Here is an 18,158-nt window from a genome sequence, read left to right as displayed (position 1 = left end):
GGAGGCCAAGCATCTGAAGTTGGTTCTTTGCGGTTCCTAGATTGTGTTGGGGGCACGGGGAAGAGAGTGTCCCTGGGGATTCTGTGAGGTCATTAAACCAGAGCAGAGGTTAGTGTGAGGGACACACCTCCTGTACCCATAGGGACATGGGGGTGCTGTGAATGGAGGAGGTGGGGGACCAAGTCACCCTGGGGAGCTTGCAAAATTAATACAAACAGAGCAGGAGAGAGTGGGGTACAGACCCGCTACATTCCCTCTCTTCCTAAAATGACCCTGACTACCAGAACCGGGGGGATCCTCAGAGAGCTGGAGGGGATAGATCCCTGCAATATCTGGAGTATTCTCTTTGGGGTTGTTGAGCATAGAAGAACAAGCAGCAGTGAGGTACTCTTTGAAGAGTGTGAGCTCTCTGCAGTTGGGGTCTTTAGTGTACAAGACCCAAAAGTATGGAGGGGGGACCCCCTGTGGGTTTGGGTTCCCTCCTGAAAGGAGCTGGGCGGGTAAAGAGCCCAACAGCATAAGTGGGGACCCCATTTCTCAGGGGAGGGAGGGCCCAGTAGCAAGTGGAAGAACCACTGGGCTACCTGCAGTGGGGTCTTGGTGAGATTTTCAGAGAGAAGCTGCTGCTGACCCTCATGTGCTGTGATCTCAACCCAGCCCCTGGGGTCCTGCCTGTGTGTTTCAGGGTTTCACATTATCCAGACGATATACGGCTGTGATCTCCGGGAAGACAACACCATTCAGGGGTTTTATCAGGATTCATATGACGGACGAGACTTTCTTACCTTCGATAAGGAGACCATGACTTGGGTAGCAGCAGATATTGGGGCTCAGATCACCAAGAGGAGATGGGATATTGAAATAGATGACAACCAGGGATGGAAACGCTACCTGGAGGAGGAATGTATTTCCTGGCTAAGGAGTTCTCTGGAGTATGGGAAGGAGACTCTGCAGAGGAAAGGTAAGGCTGCGGGACATGCCCCACCCAGGGGACACTACTGGTTACATCTCCATTCCCCAGCCCCAGTTCCAAAATGGGGTAGTGGGGTAGGGGGCTGTTCAGCTAACCTTGCACCAGGGATGGGTGGGGAAACCCCCCCGCTCTGCTGAAAAAAAATATAAGAAATTGAAAAATGTTAAAAGCAGCTCACTGCAGAGAAGCTTCATCTCCAGAGCCACTTGACCAAATGAGCCCAAATTTACACCACAAATTCTAGCTCTTCCCCCGGTGTAACGCAGCGTTCTCAAGGCAGTCTGCCTGGTCGTGTTAGAGCACTCTGAAAAATAAACTCTGTAGAGGAAGCTCCACTGAACTTTGCTTATGGAAGTGCCACCACGTCTATGGACACAAGCTTCACTCACCATGTAATTCCTCCTCATTCACTGTCTGTACCATCATATTTGTTGTGTTACCCCCAGCCCCTGGGTTCCACCAATGACGGTCGTTTTGTCCTTGTTGTCTGTTTGTTCAAACTTCTCCCACGGTCACCTATGTGCTTCCTTCCATGCCATCCCCTCCATGTGGAATTGCTCTCCCCATACTAACCTGGAAGAAGGCTCCCCTTGTCCTCCTTAAAGCTTTCCCCCTCAAGACCTACCTTTGCTGCAACACCTGCTTACTTATTCCTTGATTCTTTTATCAATAAGACATCAGATAATCACACTCTGTCACATTTATTAATCAAAGCTTATTAAAGATTAATCAGCAGAACTATGGAAGGGAAGAGGTTAAATACTTTACCTCTCTGACTCAAGAGGACAGTTGCAGCATAGTCTGCTTCAAAATGTTAACTCGCTCTTACCCACGTATGTACCTTATATGTTACCATGGACACAAATTCTCCAAATTAGTTAGCACCATTACACACCATAATAATTGTTCCCTTCCCAAACAGTTCGCTTTCACTGTTCAAGGTTACTTGAAATTTGTACATGGTTTTTTGCAACAATTATACTAGTTGCTTATTTCTCTCACAGACCTCAGCAGAACATTGTCTTGTCCTTGGCCCTCTTTACAAATGCCAGGAAGAAAAAGCCACACACAGCCGTGTAATGTGTATTTCAGTGCCAACAGGCTGGGAAACTGATTTTTCAATGTGTGTGTTAGGATATAGATATGCAGGCCTGACTATAAAGGCCTATACTTTAAGAATTAAGGTCTATGTTTATCATTTAGCTAGCTACAGAGGTATAAAAGAAAGAATCTGTGTCAGGGCCTTCTCTCACTGTGACAGTCTGAGGCCCTGTGCTTAGGCGAAGGCCTTTGGCTAAGCAGCAGAGGCAGCCATAAGCTGGGAAGCGACCGGTCACCTCCTCACATTCCAAACTAGTCCCATTGAAAAAAGGTGCCATCGGGCTGTTAGGATACAATCCTGTCCTGATAACCCCGATCGCCTCCAGAGAAAGATGGTTAAAGAAAACTTAGTTTGATAGGATCCTGTCTGGCAAGAAATCACTTCTCAATAGTTGTGGTTGTGAAACCCTCATTTCTGTATGTTTTATCTTTATGGTCCCCACTTTTCTATTGTTAATCTGTCTGGTTCTCTAAATGTTTTTGTCTGCTGGAAAATTAATTTTGCAAGGTGTAAGTTAGTTAGGGTAGTGGGATATAATTGGTTAGAGAATTATGTTACAATATGTTACGATTGGTTAGCTAGATTTCAGTAAAATGATTGGTTAAGGTATAGCTAAGAATATTACTATATAAATTAGGGGCAAATAGGAAGTAAGTTGGGATTCGAAAATAAGGAAAAAAGAACTTGGATTTAAGCTTGCTGGAAGTTCACCCCAATAAACATCCAATTGTTTGCACCTTCGGACTTCGGGTATTGTTGCTCTCTGTTCATGCGAGCAGGACCAGGGAAGTGGGAGAGTGAAGGAATAAGCTCTTTAACAATGTGTAAATCCTTTGGAAATCCATAATATTGGGGTAAATAGATTTGGTAACAGCCGAGAAGAAATTAGGCAATTAATATTGCAAGTTTGAGGGGCAGTTTAGCACTGTGTGTCACTTTTTGTGAAATGGTCCTTTCCATCTCTAATTGGTCAGTTTGTGTAGTTTGTTTTTTCGCTCCCTGGCCAGGGCAAGATTTTTCCCTCTTTCCAATCCAGGGACTGAGAGGAGATGGACACAAACCTAGCACGTGATTAAGGACTGACATCTGTGATACCTTTATCTGGAGCTTAGAGAAGACTTCCAAGATACTTGTGTCACTGTGGCTGGGGGCTGAGGCTTCTGGTTACCACACTGATAGAATCTGATCAGGGACCTGGATTGGGGATTCACCGTTGCTGATGCTGTGAATTCAGCACAGGAATCCTCTAACATGGTGGTTCTCTCTCATCAGAGGGATTCCGTCTCATGGACTCTCATCCTCTCCCCCCGCTGGGGTCTCAGAATTTCATGCTGCAAAGTTCCAGCAAAGGCTGCTTGGATTAGAGCTTGGAAAGAACTAACTTCAATTTCTTCTTTTTCCCAGTGCACCCAACAGCTAGAGTGAGCGACAGGTCATCTCATGACGGCCTCACCACCCTCTCCTGTAAGGTCAGTGGGTTCTATCCCCGGGACATCACCGTGACCTGGCTGAGAAATGGGGAGAGCAGACAGCAGGAGACCTACTCTGACGGCATCCTACCCAGTGGGGATGGGACCTACCAGACCTGGGTGACAATGGAGATTGATCCCAAGATCAAAGCCCATTATTCATGTCACGTGGAGCATGAAAGCCTGTTAGAGCCACTCTCTGTCTCCTGGGGTAAGGAGTTTGCGTGTTTGTCTGTTTTCCGAGTGGGAGAGGGGGAATCCATTAAACTCAAACCCTGAAAAATTCTCATTCAGATTTCTAAGCTGAAGCTGGAATTTCCTCAGGGTCTGTGAGGCTCTGTCCTCTTTGGCCCTGTCCCTCTGCAGTCAAGTTCTTGTGCTAGAGTTGGGACCCACAGTGCCTGGGGCTCATGTCTTGCTCTCCAGTTTGCTGCCTCTGAGTCTGTTTGATACATCTCAGCAATACAGTGTCTCTGAAGGGAGAAGATTAACAATGGGACGTTAAGGCCTGAAGGGACCATTCTAATAATCTAATCTGAGCTCCTGCATAGCCCAGGGCAGGGGGGAATCACACCAGGGACCCCAGCATCCAGTCTGGTCATCTGTGAGCAAACTAGACCTCATCTGTCAGAAAGAGATGCCCATTCCAGATGTAAAGTCTCCAAGGGATGGAGAATTTACCACATCCCAGGGGAAGCTCAGATCTGCCCCTTCTTCCAGACAGAATTGGTCTTGGTTCAGCTTGCAGCCCGGTCTCAACTTCAGGCACTCATGGTCCTGCCATGAGTGCAGGGGTCGGGACTAGATGACCTCTCGAGGTCCCTTCCAGTCCTATGGTTCAGCAGGTTCTCAGAAACACGGCTCTACGGGCCCTTCATTCTTGTCCATGTGGCCAGAGAGAGAGGTATAATGTTGGGAGTAGCTTGTTTCTGTGCGCAGTGATGCTGGAAGGGAGGGTATGGCCTTGGAATGGTGCGAGGAGACAGATTAGAGCCCTGCATCACGGGGGGAGACTCCTATGCCCCTAGCCCAAGAAAGTCTTAGAAGAATTTTTTACACATGGAGCTGCCTTCCAGCCATCTTTTTGCTTGGTTAAATGGGATGTGGAAAAATGCAGCATTTGGAAGTGCAAACAATTTCTGAGAGGGCAGCCTGCACCGGGACTCTAGTCAGCAGATGGTTTCACATCAAAATCCAGCTACCATGTGTCCTGCCAATTTTTGTATCATAAACCAAAGTTCCTTATTCTCTTAGAAATATTTTTTTTTTGCTGTATTATTATATGGCTCTTTCAGACAACAGGAGAAGCTGATTAATGAAACTGAAAGTGTGTACAGAACACGGGGTTTAACCGGTTTATATAAACCAAGAACATTATTAATATTTCTTTCCTCCCCTCTTCACTTCCTGCCCCCTCAAAAAACACGCATTGTGTCTGTAACTCCATTCATGGCCGGGAAATCCAGAGCTTTGAGGTCAGTTTCCAGTTTGGCACCAGACTCCCACAATGGGACTGTTCCATTAGTCATGAAAGTCAGCCTGGTCAAGGGGGGTTAGGGGCTGGGAGCCAGGACTCCTGGGTTCTGTCTCTGGAAGGGGAGTTGGGGTTAGTGGGTTAGAGCAGGAGGGGCTGGAAGTCAGGATTCCTGGGGTCTATTCCTGGCCTTGCACTGCCTCACTGTGTGATCTTCAGCAAGTCTTCCCCCTTTCCTGTTTAGGGACGATACTGACATCCATGCTCTCCCACGGTTATGAGGATTGGTTAATGTTATAAAAGTCTTCGCGTTTAAGTGCTAAATATTTATTATGACTGGAAGTGGTAGAGACTGTGTCCAGGACTACCTATGGTGGGGTGCAATGCATGGAAGGGATGGAGGGTTGCAGGACTCAGCCCTAACTTGGGGAGCTGACTGACGGATCCCTGCAGTGGGATGAAAGGGGGATTTTAGTGGTGGGGGGAAGGGGATTTTTCCCCATTGATCATTCTTTCCATTCCATTTCAGAACCAAGTAATAATCTGATTCCCACAGTGGCTGGAGTTATCACTGCAGTTGTCCTGATTGGTGTTATAATCGGAGTAGACGTCTGGAAAAAGAAACGCCCAGGTAAAGAGCCTGGGATGGGGGATTCTCTGGACTTGCCGGGCCCTGCACACCCGCCTAAGGGCAACAGCAGTACAGGAGCCTGTGTCAGTTCGGTGTAACTGCCCCATTGCGGGACTGAGCTAATGACCCCCAATGGGAGCTGCTGGAGGGCCAGACCCAGAAACTGGGTGCGGGTTACAGTTTATATGGGGCTAGGTTTTCCAAAGAGCTCAGCACCCAGTGCACCGAGGTCTTTGGAAACTGTCTCATTGTGTCTTTCTCTCTTGCCAATTGTGAGCGCCTGGGACCTTGAGTCCATTACTGAGCGCCAGGGGGCTGTGCTGGGCCAGGGGCCCGGTTTCTGAGCCGTGGACACAGATCGGAGTCGGTTCCTGCCTTGGGAGCTGAATTCACTGAAATTTGCCTTCTCTCTGCAGGGAAGAAGGGAGATGGCTATACTGTAGCTCAGGGTAAGTGACAAGAGACCCATCACCTCTTTTCAAGTGGCCATCTCTGAACGGCCATCAGTATTTGCTTGTGGATTTTAACCTGGAGCCACTGACAGGAGATCCTCGCTCCCACTCATAGGCCTTGTCTACACTGAGGATTTTAGGGAAATCTCTAACTATTGCTCTAGTACCATAGAATCGTAGGACTGGAAGGGACCTTGAGAGGACACCTCGTCCTGTTCCCTGCACTCATGGCAGGACTAGGTGTTATCTAGACCATCCCTGACTAACCTGCTCTTAAAACCCTCCAATGAGGGAGATTCCACAACCTCTCTAGGCAATTTATTCCAGTGCTTAACCACCTCTTCCAGTCCTCTCTCCCATCTTCCATGACTTTTCAGAGCTATTGACTCAGATATCTCCTCTGTCAGTTCCTTGACTATTCTAGGATGCTTTTCATCAGGCCTTGGTGACTTGAAGACCTCTAACTTGTCTAAATAATTTTTAACTTATTCTTTCCCTATTTTAGCCTCAGAGTCTACCTCAATTTCACTGGTGTTCGCTATGTTAGACATCCAATCACTATGAAACGTTTGGGTGAAAACTGAAACAAAAAAGTCATTAAGCCCTTTTCCCATTTTCACATGTTCTGTTATTGTCTTTCCTTCCTCATTGCCTAATGGGCCTACCCTGTCCTTGGTCTTCCTCTTGCTTCTAATGTATTTGTAGAATGTTTTCTTGTTATCCTTTATGTCTCTAGCTAGTTTGATCTCATTTTGCACCTTGGCCTTTCTAATTTTGCCCCTACATACTTGTGTTATTTGTTTACAGTTTTCCTTTGTAGTTTGATCTAGTTTCCACTTTGTGTAGGACTCTCTTTTGATTTTTAGATCATTGAAGATCTCCTGGTTAAGCCAGCGTGGTCTCTTGCCATCCTTCATTTCTTTCCTGTGCAATGGGATAATTTGCACTTGTGCTCTTGATAATGTCTCCTTGAGAACTTTCCAACTCTCCTGAACTGTTTTTCCCCTTAGACGTGCTTCCCATGGGATCTTACCTTAGTAAACTCAGGGAGTTGCTAAAGTCTGCCTTCTTGAAATCCATTCTTTTGTTGTGGTGTTTTCCCTCCTACCATTCTTTAGAATCATGAATTCTGTCATTTCATGATTACATTCACCCAAGCTGCCTTCCACTTTCAAATTCTCAACCAGTTCCTCCCTATTTGTCAAACCAAATCTAGAACAGCCTCTCCCCTCGTAGCTTTCTCCACATTCTGAAAGAAAAACTGTCTCCAGTACATTCCAAGAACTTGTTGGATAATCTGTGCCCTGCTGGGTTGTTTTCCCAGCAGAGGTCGTCTTGAGTAGTGTAGAGTGGCTGTAGACACATGTTCTCTACCCTTGCTCCGAGGAAGTCTAGATGATACAAGGGTTAAAAACACCTGAACCCCATCTCCTCAATTGCTCCACCACTGCTCTGTCTGGTGGAATTGCATGGCTTGCGGGCATGGGTCCCAATTTTAGTAGTGTAGACAAGGCGATAGTCAGGAAGGTATACGGTGGGTTTTGGGCTGAATTATTATCCCCCTAGAGCTGTGCTGTGTATGGCTGTGTGTGACCCTGAAGGTGTCTGACCTGCTTTTAACGTTACACTTCTTCTGACTTACCTGAAAGTTGGTTTGGTGCTTGTGAAATCTGGGCCTGATCCAAAGCCTTTGAAGCCAATGGGAGTCTTTCCACTGACTTCAGATCAGCACCACTCTGTCACCTCGATGGCAAGAAGTTCAAATCCCTTCCTCAGTTGTCTCCTGTAATTAGCTTTATGAACAGGACCAAGACTAAAATTATGGGAAATAATTTATGTAAATATCGACTGCATCTAAGGCCCTCTAATTTCTGGTATGAAGAGCCAGAATAAAGTGCACAGATCTGCTGGACCCTGCAAGGGTGTAGTCATCCAGCTCTCTCTTTACCCTCTCCGGGGTGCCTCCAGCAGGTAACGGAGGGGGTTTGAGAAGTGCCAACAAAACCTCCGCAGAGCACCACGCTTCCTCCTACAGCTGGCCCTCAGTCGTGCCTCCCTCCCTCCTCCTCGTTTCTCTAGAACAACGGAAATTCACATGCAAGAACTTTGTTAATGGGGAGTTAAGGTTGCAGGTGCTCAGCCCTGCCCTGGGCTCCCTGTGTCCTTTCAGAATGGGAGTGTTTAATTCCCAGAAGTCAAAGGTTGGCAAACCAGGATATGCAGAGGTATTATGGCCAAATTCACAGCCATAAAAAACGCATCACGGACCATGAAATCTATACAGATTTCACAGGGGAGACCAGCGTTTCTCAAACTGGGGGTCCTGACCCAGAAGAGGGTTGTGGGGGGAGGAGGGGGTTTGCAAGGTTATTGGAGGGGATCACAGTATTGCCACCCTTACTTCTGTGCTGCCTTCAGAGCTGGGGAGCCAGAGAACAGTGGCTGCTGGCCAGGCACCCAGCCCTGAAGGCAGTGCCCCCCCAGCAGCAGCGCAGACGTAAGGGTGGCAATGCCGTGACCCATCGACAATAACCTTGCTGCTCCCCCAGCCGCTTTTTGGGTCAGGACCTTACAGGTTCAACACTGTAAAATTTCAGATTTAAATAGCTGAAATGATGAAAATTACAATTTTTTACATCCTGTGACTGATATTGACCAAAACCGACCATGAATTTGTTAAGGTCATAATTATGATGCTTCCCACGCAACTCAAACTCTGCCCCAGTGGGTCTGGGAATAGGAACAGGGAATAGACCAGCACCATGCCGAACCAAACTTGCCCTTGTCTGTGTGCCCAGCACCACCCCAAAACAGCATTCCTCTTCATACCGTCCACACTGTTCAGTGCAGCGCCATTGATTAAGGCGGGAATTGCTGTTCATTGGCGGGGGGAGGGTGACGTCTGTGGTCTGCGTGAGGGACCCCTCTGGGCACAGACCAAAGGAGGCGGAGTTGAGGTTGTTTGGCAGGAGTATCCTTAACCCAGCATCTCCTGCTTTGCCCGCCGTTGAATGTTGAGTAGTCTGGGCTCCCGTTCTGACGAGGCATGAAGATCACAGAGCAGTGCTGTCCTCCTTCAGTGGTGACGTTTTTTGCACGTGAATAATGGAAATCCTGGGCAGCTGCCCTGTAGACTGGTCTGTGCACCAACCAGCTCACTGCTCGGGAAGAGTGAGGTGATGACTGTTCCCTTTGGATAGGAGTCCCCGTATCTATTAACTACGCTGAAATCCTGCCCTGTGAGAGACGCTAATATCCTCTCTCTTCTCCTCCTCCTCTGCACAGCAGATGACCAAGGATCTAGTGGCTCTGACCTATCTGCCAAGGGTAAGTGAGGGAGGCTCTAGCCTAGGGGTTCACTGCTCTCACTGAGGCCTCTGGAGAGAGAGACTTAGTCCAAGGCATTGGACCCTGAGTCTCCCTGGCCCGTCCCCTCTAGCAAACCAGCCCCAAGGAGCAGGACAGGGGGGTTCTGGATCTCTTATTTCCCTTTTATTCACACTGGGGGTGCAGGAACAGGTTTGCAGCCAAATCCCCCTTGTTTTCTCTGCGATGACTTTAGGTGTGAAAGACTCTAGTGAGAGGGATTTCTCTGTGGCTGCTGACACAGCGTGGGCTGAGCTCAGCTTTTGCAAGGATAACTCCAGCTGATTCAGAGAACAGTCTCCAGTGAACTGCAGGGAGGAAGCAGCAGGGACAGAGCCCAGCACTTGGGGCTCCAGGAACCTGGGTCTCTGACACTGGAGCTACAAGCTTTGTCAGCGGGGTTAGAGATTTTGTCCACTGAACCCTGCAGCCACTAGGGCGACCGCCCCGACCGCAGCGTGCACTGTCATTGCAAAACATGATGGCAGGTTCCCTTTGACAGACGTTGCCTGTGTTTAACTTCTGCAGCTTAACAGAGCCTGGTGGAGTCGATGCCATGGCCTGAGGGGACCCCCGAGAGGAAGACGGATGAGCTCTGCTCTGTCTCCCTACAAGAACCAGTCAACCCCTCCCTAGCTTTTCTCTGGCACTTGGAGCGGCCCGTGTGGGATTTCCGGCCTCATCTCTCTGCTCACTGAACCACGTTTTGCTTTTCAGGTGTCATAGTTTTCTGTAATAATGTTTTATTTGCACAAAATAATTTCCAACATTTTACTGGATTAAAAACTCTGTTAGTCAGAGTTCAGTATTTGCCCCATTCAGTGTGTGCGCGCCGTGCTCTGGCTGGGCGGTGCTGTCTGCACACCCTGGACGGGGCGCTAGGTCTGTCAGCAGTAACTGCTTGTGCGTCTGTGGTGGGGACGGCTTTTTTTCCTGCCGAATTTCACGATTATAACACGGTAAATGGCCGGGTCTACTCGCAGCTGGTCGCGCTGTTGCCATCATCAGCTGAGGACGTCTGTTGGACAGGAATAAGTGTCTGCGTTTAGTTTGTACGTGCCTCTAATGTCCTTTTCACCATTCATAGAGCCATAGAAATGCTGGGCTAGAAGGGCCCTCAAGAGGTCATCAAGTCCAGCCCCGATCTCAGGCAGCACCAAGTAAACCTAGACCATCCCTGACAGGTGTTTGTCCAACCTGTCCTTAAAAACCTCCAACAACGGGGATTCCACATCCTCTCTAGGCAACCTGTGTGATGAAGTGGGGTATTTTCCTAACGTTGCGTATGTATCCTGTGTGCCTCAGTTTCCCCCGTGTGCTGCATGTCTAACCCAGGTGGGAGGGGGGGTGTCTGTTGTTGTAGAGGACCAGGTGTGACCCAGTCTAGCAGCCTGGACCCCAGACCATGGCCTGGGCACTTTGTAACTTAGCGACTGATGACCTGAAGGCCCATCCCAACTTGGAGCCAGCCAGTTATGGACAGCAGAGAGAACAAAGAGCTGAAGAGAGAGTCACCTGGAGAGCTGTTTGCCCGGGAAAGAAGACAGATGGAGGTGGGGCCTTGGAGGTGATATGGGGTGGGCCGCAGAAAGGAGGATTCACTTCTGGTCTGGGAACAAAGAGCGGCCTGAGCCCACCTGGATGGGGACAGACCCAGATGGACGCCCCTGAGAAGGTCTTGTAATCTGCTCCAGACATACAATAAACCCTTCTGTGCAGCGCTGGCTGAGAATCGCTGCAGGCTCGAGAGAGGCAGGCATGCTGGAGGCTCAGACGGGCGAGCGGTACTGGGAGGCGGAGGAGAAGCCTACAGCTTAAAGCATGAGCAAAGAGTGTGCCCTCATGTACGGTCAATACTCTGAAAGGCCGGTTCCTCCCAGGGGCCATACGGAGCCAAGAGAGCACTGGCCTGTGAGTCTGTGACAACCTGTTCCACTGTGAACTGTCCTTAGAGCTAGAGAGTTTTCCTAATGTCTAACCTAAATCCCCCCGTCTCCTACTATCAGTGCACCTGGAGAACACTTGATCACCGTCCTCTTCAGAGCAGCCCTTAATGCCGGGGTAGATAATTATTTTTTGTCAAAGTCCAAATTTCTTGGTCAAGATATAGTCACGGTCCAGACTCAAGAGAAACATTTTTCACACCACAAGTGCCCCTGTTCAACGAATGCCTACAATGCTGTGAAATATACCCAGGGCCTATATTGTTTATATTCTTAGTGCATTAAATGAAAAATAAAATCAAACCACTGTCTAGCCTAAAAATAACCTCCAAGAAAGATAATGAGGAGTCTGGTGGGCCCACGAAAGCTTATACCCAAATAAATTGGTTAGTCTTTTAAGGTGCCACCGGACTCCTTGTTGTTTTTGTGGATACAGACTAACACGGCTCCCCCATGATACTTGTCTCCAAGAAAGATGTAATTTATCTGAAACATTGAGAAAGTGTTTAGAAAAATGTCAAATAGATGCAACTATTAGCATTAAAAATACTTTCAGGCAACAGGTTTAAGTTGTGTGTGAGTTTTGTCAAATACGGTTATTGTAGGCGTATCTGCATAGAGAGAGAGAAACAGATTCAAAACTTTTTCAGCTGTTTGTGGTTTATTTACCATCAGTATCAGAGTTTGAAAGAAACACTTAGTACACCTGAACTCTTCATCTTTTATGATTCAAGCCTTTCCACTAACAAACACCCACCCACCACCACTCCCAGATCCTTCTCAGCAGCGCTGCTGCCGAGCCAGTTTGCCTCATTCTGTATTTGTGCATCCGATTTTCCTTCCCTATGTGGCGCACCTCACATTCGTCTTTGTTGAATTTCATTTTGTCGTCTGTTGCCCAGTTCTCCAGTTTATCCAAATCCCTCTGAATTTTAGCTCTATCCTCCGAAGTGCTGGCAACCTCCTTCCCCCCACCCCGCAGCTTTGTGTCATCTGCAGCATTGATCAGTCTGCTCTCTGTACCTACATCCAGGTCATTAATAACGATGTTAAACACTGGACCCAGAATAGATCCCTGGGGAATACCACTTAAGACCTCCTCTTTTGCCCTCACAATTTACAGCTCTCTCCTCCCCCTCGGGGTGCAATGACCCTCTACGGGTTAACAGGACCTTTTTCCAGTGAAAGAGCCTTTATCACACTGTGAATATTCTTAAACATGTACATGTATTTATTAGCAATCAACAGCTGATCAGCAGAATACACTCACCGAGCATCTAATGCTCCCCACTCCCAATAAAGCAGACAGACCTCTCCTAATGGCCAGTCAGCGTTGTGTCATCTGGGGCTCTGGCTTCTCCACAGTCTGGTCATGCAAGGGTTAAAAATCCGAGCCGTTCTGGTTTTGAGCCGAATCCCCGAGTTACGTTCCAATGAGCTTGTTTTCTCACCCTCGGTATAGAGTTAAAATGAGAGTTCTTCTTACAATACCTTCTTCGCCAATTGTTTTACGCAAAGCATGACTAGACATCTCACCAATCATAACCCCTCATGGGCTAAAGCAATTTCTCGAGCAACAGCAAAACCTTATAATTTCTGCTTATCAGCAAAAGCAACTTTTAACTAAAACTCCCACGGGCGCCCAGTAAGAGCCTTGCAGACACGCCAGGGCAGCGGGTCCGTCCTCCCTCCTGGTCCAGTCGCTCTGTGACGTTCCTGGGTCTGTCCCGGTCAGTGATGCTGCAGCTGCCCCTGGTGCTCCTTGTCGGTGCACTCAGGAGCACAGCAGGGGAGCTGCCTTGTTCCTTCCCCCATCGCGGGGCTGCCTGGACCCACCGCAGGCTGGTGAGGGCGGCAGGTGAGAGACACAGATGGCCTGGAGACCCCTCCCTGACCAGCCTCCACAGACTGGGCCAAGCCCCTCTGCCTGTCCCATGCAGCCTGCAGGGCTTGCTGGGTTTAACTCTAACCTCCGGGGTGAGACTGGATCGTACCACAGTGTAACGGGGACGTGCTGGTGGCTCCTCCCTGGGGAATTTGGGTGCTTGGTGCCCAGGGTTCATGTCTCCTGGTGGCAGAGAGCACAGGAGCAGCCAGTGCAAACTTTATAGCCTTCCCCTCTGCTCATGGGTGGCTGGGCTTAAAGATGCCTCTGAACCAGGCATCTTCACCCAAAAGGGAGCTGATTCCTGGCCCATCGCAGGGCGTGAGCTGGCATCAAACAGCTCACTCTGGGCAGGGCCTTGTACCCTTACTACCCCTATTTCTCCAGAGATGAAAGGTCAAAAATCCCCCTCAAATCTTCCTTTAAGAGATGAATAGCGTCTGAACTGCATGGACAGTGATTTGCGCTAGTTGGTGTGGGGATGGGGGGGCTTGATGTTGGTTGGGGAGCTCCCTGTCCATATCCCCCACCCCGGAGCCCACTCCAGGCTCATCCATACCCCCCTGCGGTCTCCCAGGAGCTGGGGCTGCCTCCTCTCTGCGTGATGAGTTCTCTTCCTGATGGAGGGCTCTTGCAGCTGCTGTGATCCGGTGCAGTTTCACTCTGTTGTGGCTGTGAGGACGACTGTGCCAGTTTCAGGCAGCCCAGAGGCTCTGGGTGAGGGAGCGGCTGACAGGGGATGTTTGATCTAGAACAGGAGTTCTCCAACTTCACTGCACCATGACCCCTTTCTGACAACAAAAACTACGACATGTCCCCAGGAGGGGGGGCCGAAGTCCAAGCCTGCCTGAGCCCCACTGCTCTGGGTCCGGGGGTCGAAGCCCCGGGGCTTCAGCCCCAGGCAGGGGTCCTGTAACCTGAGCCCCATCATCGAAGCCCTCAGGCACGTCTAAGCCAGCCTGGTGACCCCACTAAAATGGGTTTGCAGCCCACTTTGGGGTCCCAAACCACAGTTTGAGACCCACTGATCTAGAAAGTTAAAATGTTTCTACTGGTACCTAAGTAGCAGCTGCCCTTAATGATTTTATAAAAGAGAATGTTTTACATAGTCTATTCTGATATGTCCGTAGTAGCCATTAAATACAAGAAACGATGTAAAAATAATCTTCTAAAATAACTAAATGAAATTTCAAAATTGTTATATTTTCTAAAATTATTATTTTTTTTAATTCTCTCTAATTGGCAGTTTCAAAAATATTTGTTTTCATTCTGAATTGGATCAAAAGCAAATTTCAATATGTTAAAATTCCCCCTAAAATAGAAATTCCAGGTTCTGACCAGCTCTCCCCATAATTCCTGCCTCCCAGCCCCCCATTATAACACGGCTTTTGCCTTCATTATCACAGCCAATGCTGGTCAAACTGTAATGCAATTAAGACAGTTTAATAGCGCCTGACGAAGAAACCAGGTATAGCCTGTTCTGTGTTTGTACAGCGCCGAGCGCAGCGGGACCCTGGTTCATGCCCATGGCCCCTATGGTAACCATAGGATAAAGGACAGTTCTGTGGGCAGAGGGATCTGGAATGCGGGGAGTGGGGTGTGACGCGTCCTGGAGCCAGCAGAGGGCAGCAACGACCTCCTGGCAGACCTGTGCTCCAGCTCCTGTCTCCGGGGTCCTTAGTCCTGGTTCTGTCCCCAGCTGGTGCTGGAAAATGCACAAAGAGCAGGACTGACCTGCCTCTCCCGCAGTGTGATCCTCACACAGAGACTCAAGCTCCGGCCCAACAGCATTCACAGGGCAGCTGAATTTTCTGGGGGAAAATTGGCTAGATATAGGGTTCACAACCAATCATTTCTTAAAATGTCCCCTCGTGTCTCACTTTCCTAATCTAGCCTTTCTCAAAGGCCAGGTGAGCTGATCAGAATGGGGCCTTCTGTCCTTAACAGCTTTGAATTTGGGGAAAGGTGCAAAGTTGAAATGTTAGTAACCACTTAAAAGCGGCAAAGAGTCCTGTGGCACCTCGTAGACTAACAGACGTCCTGGAGCATGAGCTTTCGTGGGCAAATACCCCCATCGTCGGAGGCACGGAGTGGAAATTTCCAGAGGGGGGTGTAAATATGAAGCAAGAATCAGGCTAGGGATAACGAGGCTGCACTTGGGCAAGTCTCTTCATGAGGTTGATGGATTTCCACTCCATGCGGCTAAATGCAGTGCCTTGCATGGTGTCAAGTATCATACTTTAGCCGTATGGAGTGGAACTCCAGAGTCCTTATTAGCCTCCTTCAAATCCCTCCAAGGGGTCTGCAAAAAACCTGACCATGGTGAGGGTGCTGGTGTCTTGTCATCACAGCTGATCGTGCTGACCAGTGTTGTCCCATTGCTTCCTTGTGCTCCTCTGTCTGTCTCCATCTAGTGTTTCTTGTATTCGTGTCACGCCCCCTCTCCACCCGGTTACCTTCTTTCATGCCAATCTGCTTACAGGTTTTGATGGACAGGTCTGGGTTCTTCTGGATCCCGCCCCCCACCCAGCAGGGTGTCTCTTCTTCATGTTTCCCTGTGAATTTATTTGGCGGTGCCTCCATCACCCTCACTCCTTCCCGGCAGGGTCCCCAGGGCAGCTCGGGAGGAAAATGCCGACCCCAGGGTAACCCCCACTGACCTGCCAGAAAGTCGGAGACTCCCAAGAAATCACACAAATACATAGAATATACTCAACACAGTAATGACATAAACTGGAGACAAATATAACATAACAGGGTAAAACACTATTCTTCGTGCCCACGCTGACAATGCCTGTGACTTTCCCCAGTCACGTGACCTGATGGAGCCAATGTAAGATCAGTGTCCCGTTGGTACGTGTGCTTTGTAGGGGCCCTTGATGACCTATGATCACGATATCTTCCCTGCAGTGGTTTAGCAGGGTGGCTGACTGGGCTCAGTACAGCCCAAAGGACTCACAAGTGGGAGGAGGTAGTCAGTCCCTCCACAGGTTTAATATGCAGCCGGTGATAAAATCCCCAAACCCGTACTCCCTGGCTTGAGGACACAGTTCAGGGAGTAGGGGGTCTCCAAAACAAATTCCTGGACTGACGAACTAAAAGATGGTGCACTCACAAACTCCATGAATGATCCTCAGGTTCAGAGATGACTCTGGACCCCTCGGTCACGGCAGAGGGGCTGGTCTCTGCTGGCAGGGAGCCTCTTCAGGCCCGAATCAAGTGGCTTTGTCCTGGGATTTTCCCTCACCACACAGGGGTGCAGGGCTCAAGGTGCACATTACAGAACTGGACTAAACTGCAAACTGTCGTCTCCTAGCCCAGCGTCCAGGCACACTCCCAGCAGGCCAGCCCTGGACTAGCAGCCAGAGCAGAGCTGGCCATGTGGTGACTGGTCTCCCCTAGGGAGCTGGGGGCGAACTCAGCCTGGCTGGGGAAGTTTCCCAGCAAAACTCTACAAACTGGGAGTCATCAGTGGAGAGGGAAAAGCCCAGCGGAGGGATCTTGCTGTCAGGTCCCTAGAGGCCAGTTCTTGGGGGAACCCTGCATGCAGGCCTGGGACTCCCCAGCGCCCCACACAGCCAGGCCTGCCCTTGCCCTGCCTGGCTCCAGACTGACTCCAAAAATGGCTTCTTCCCTTTCCTGAGCTCCCTGGGAAGGGCCTCTCTGAGTCTGCGTTGGCTCCCGCTCCCTGCCAGGGACAGTGCCCCTCCCAGAGCTGCCAGCAGGCAGAGCCCCAGGTCATCTCCTTGGGGGTTACACTGGTAAACAAACAAACAAACCACAAAGCAGAAAGCAAACCCGTGACCTAGAGGGGAAGTGAAGGCAGCTATATGAAATCACTCTGTCACTGGGAGTCCTGAGGAAGTGAAACCACACAGGACAGTTTGGGAAGAGCCAAAGGGAACGTTTGCTGGAGAGCAGGGATGGGAAGAACTTGGAAGGCTCAGCCCACAGCACAGGGCAACAGGGAAACAGCCAGGGCAGAGACAGGGTGAATCCAGAGCAGAGGGGTTGGAAAAACCAAAGAATCCCCACTGGAGACAGATCCAGTATGCTTGGTGACTGTGGGAAAAGCTTTGCTGGGACTTCAGCCCATATTACTCCACATAGCAGACAATCCACTTGGGAGAAAAACGCTATCGATGTGCCGAGTGCAGGGAAAGCTTCGGTCGGAGCTCCCAGCTTCTTTCACATCAGAGACAGCACACCGGAGGGAGACCCTGTGGATGCCCTGCCTGTGGGAAACGCTTCTCTCGCAGCACTGCCCTCATTCACCATCAGAGAATCCACAGGGGATTGAAGCCCTACAAATGCCCCCAGTTGGGACGAGCTTTGCTCGGCACTCACAGCTTGTTGTACATCGGGGAATCCACACGGGAGAACAGCCCTGTGGAGAAAGCTTCCAGGACAGTTCAAACCTTCTCACACAGAAGAGAAAACACACGGGAGAGAAACCTTATAAATGCCCTGAGTGTGGGGAAAGCGACAGTGACAGCTTTAATAGGCATTGGAGGGCGACACTGGAGAGAAGCCCCTCAAATGCTGTGATATTTGGAAAAGCTTCAGGAAGAGCTCAGACCTTACTGCACATCAGAGAATACACACAGGAGAGAAACCCTATAAATGCCTCCCTGAACTGTGGTAAAAAATTTCATTATAGCTCAGACCTGATTAAACATCAGAATCATAGAATATCAGGGTTGGAAGAGACCTCTGGAGGTCATCTAGTCCGACCCCCTGCTCAAAGCAGGACCAACACCAACTAAATCATCCCAGCCAGGGCTTTGTCAAGCCGTGCCTTAAAAACCTCTAAGGAGGGAGATTCCACCACTTCCCTAGGTAACCCATTCCAGTGCTTCACCA

The 18,158-nt window shown here is 49.4% G+C and overlaps 1 protein-coding gene across 1 annotated transcript; it reads left to right on the top strand.

Moving 5' to 3' along the window:
- Positions 1-657: 657 nt before the first annotated feature.
- Positions 658-11,760, top strand: LOC141986087 (class I histocompatibility antigen, F10 alpha chain-like). The gene is made up of 6 exons (XM_074950244.1): positions 658-961; positions 3,480-3,755; positions 5,548-5,649; positions 6,066-6,098; positions 9,387-9,428; positions 9,996-11,760. The coding sequence occupies exons 1-6, from the start codon at positions 802-804 to the stop codon at positions 9,998-10,000; spliced, it is 618 nt and encodes a 205-aa protein (XP_074806345.1). The 5' UTR covers positions 658-801; the 3' UTR covers positions 10,001-11,760.
- Positions 11,761-18,158: the final 6,398 nt, after the last annotated feature.

This window comes from Natator depressus, chromosome 4 (genome assembly GCF_965152275.1).
Source record: "Natator depressus isolate rNatDep1 chromosome 4, rNatDep2.hap1, whole genome shotgun sequence".
NCBI classification, from domain to species: domain Eukaryota; kingdom Metazoa; phylum Chordata; order Testudines; family Cheloniidae; genus Natator; species Natator depressus.
This window is presented reverse-complemented; position numbering and strand designations above follow the sequence as displayed.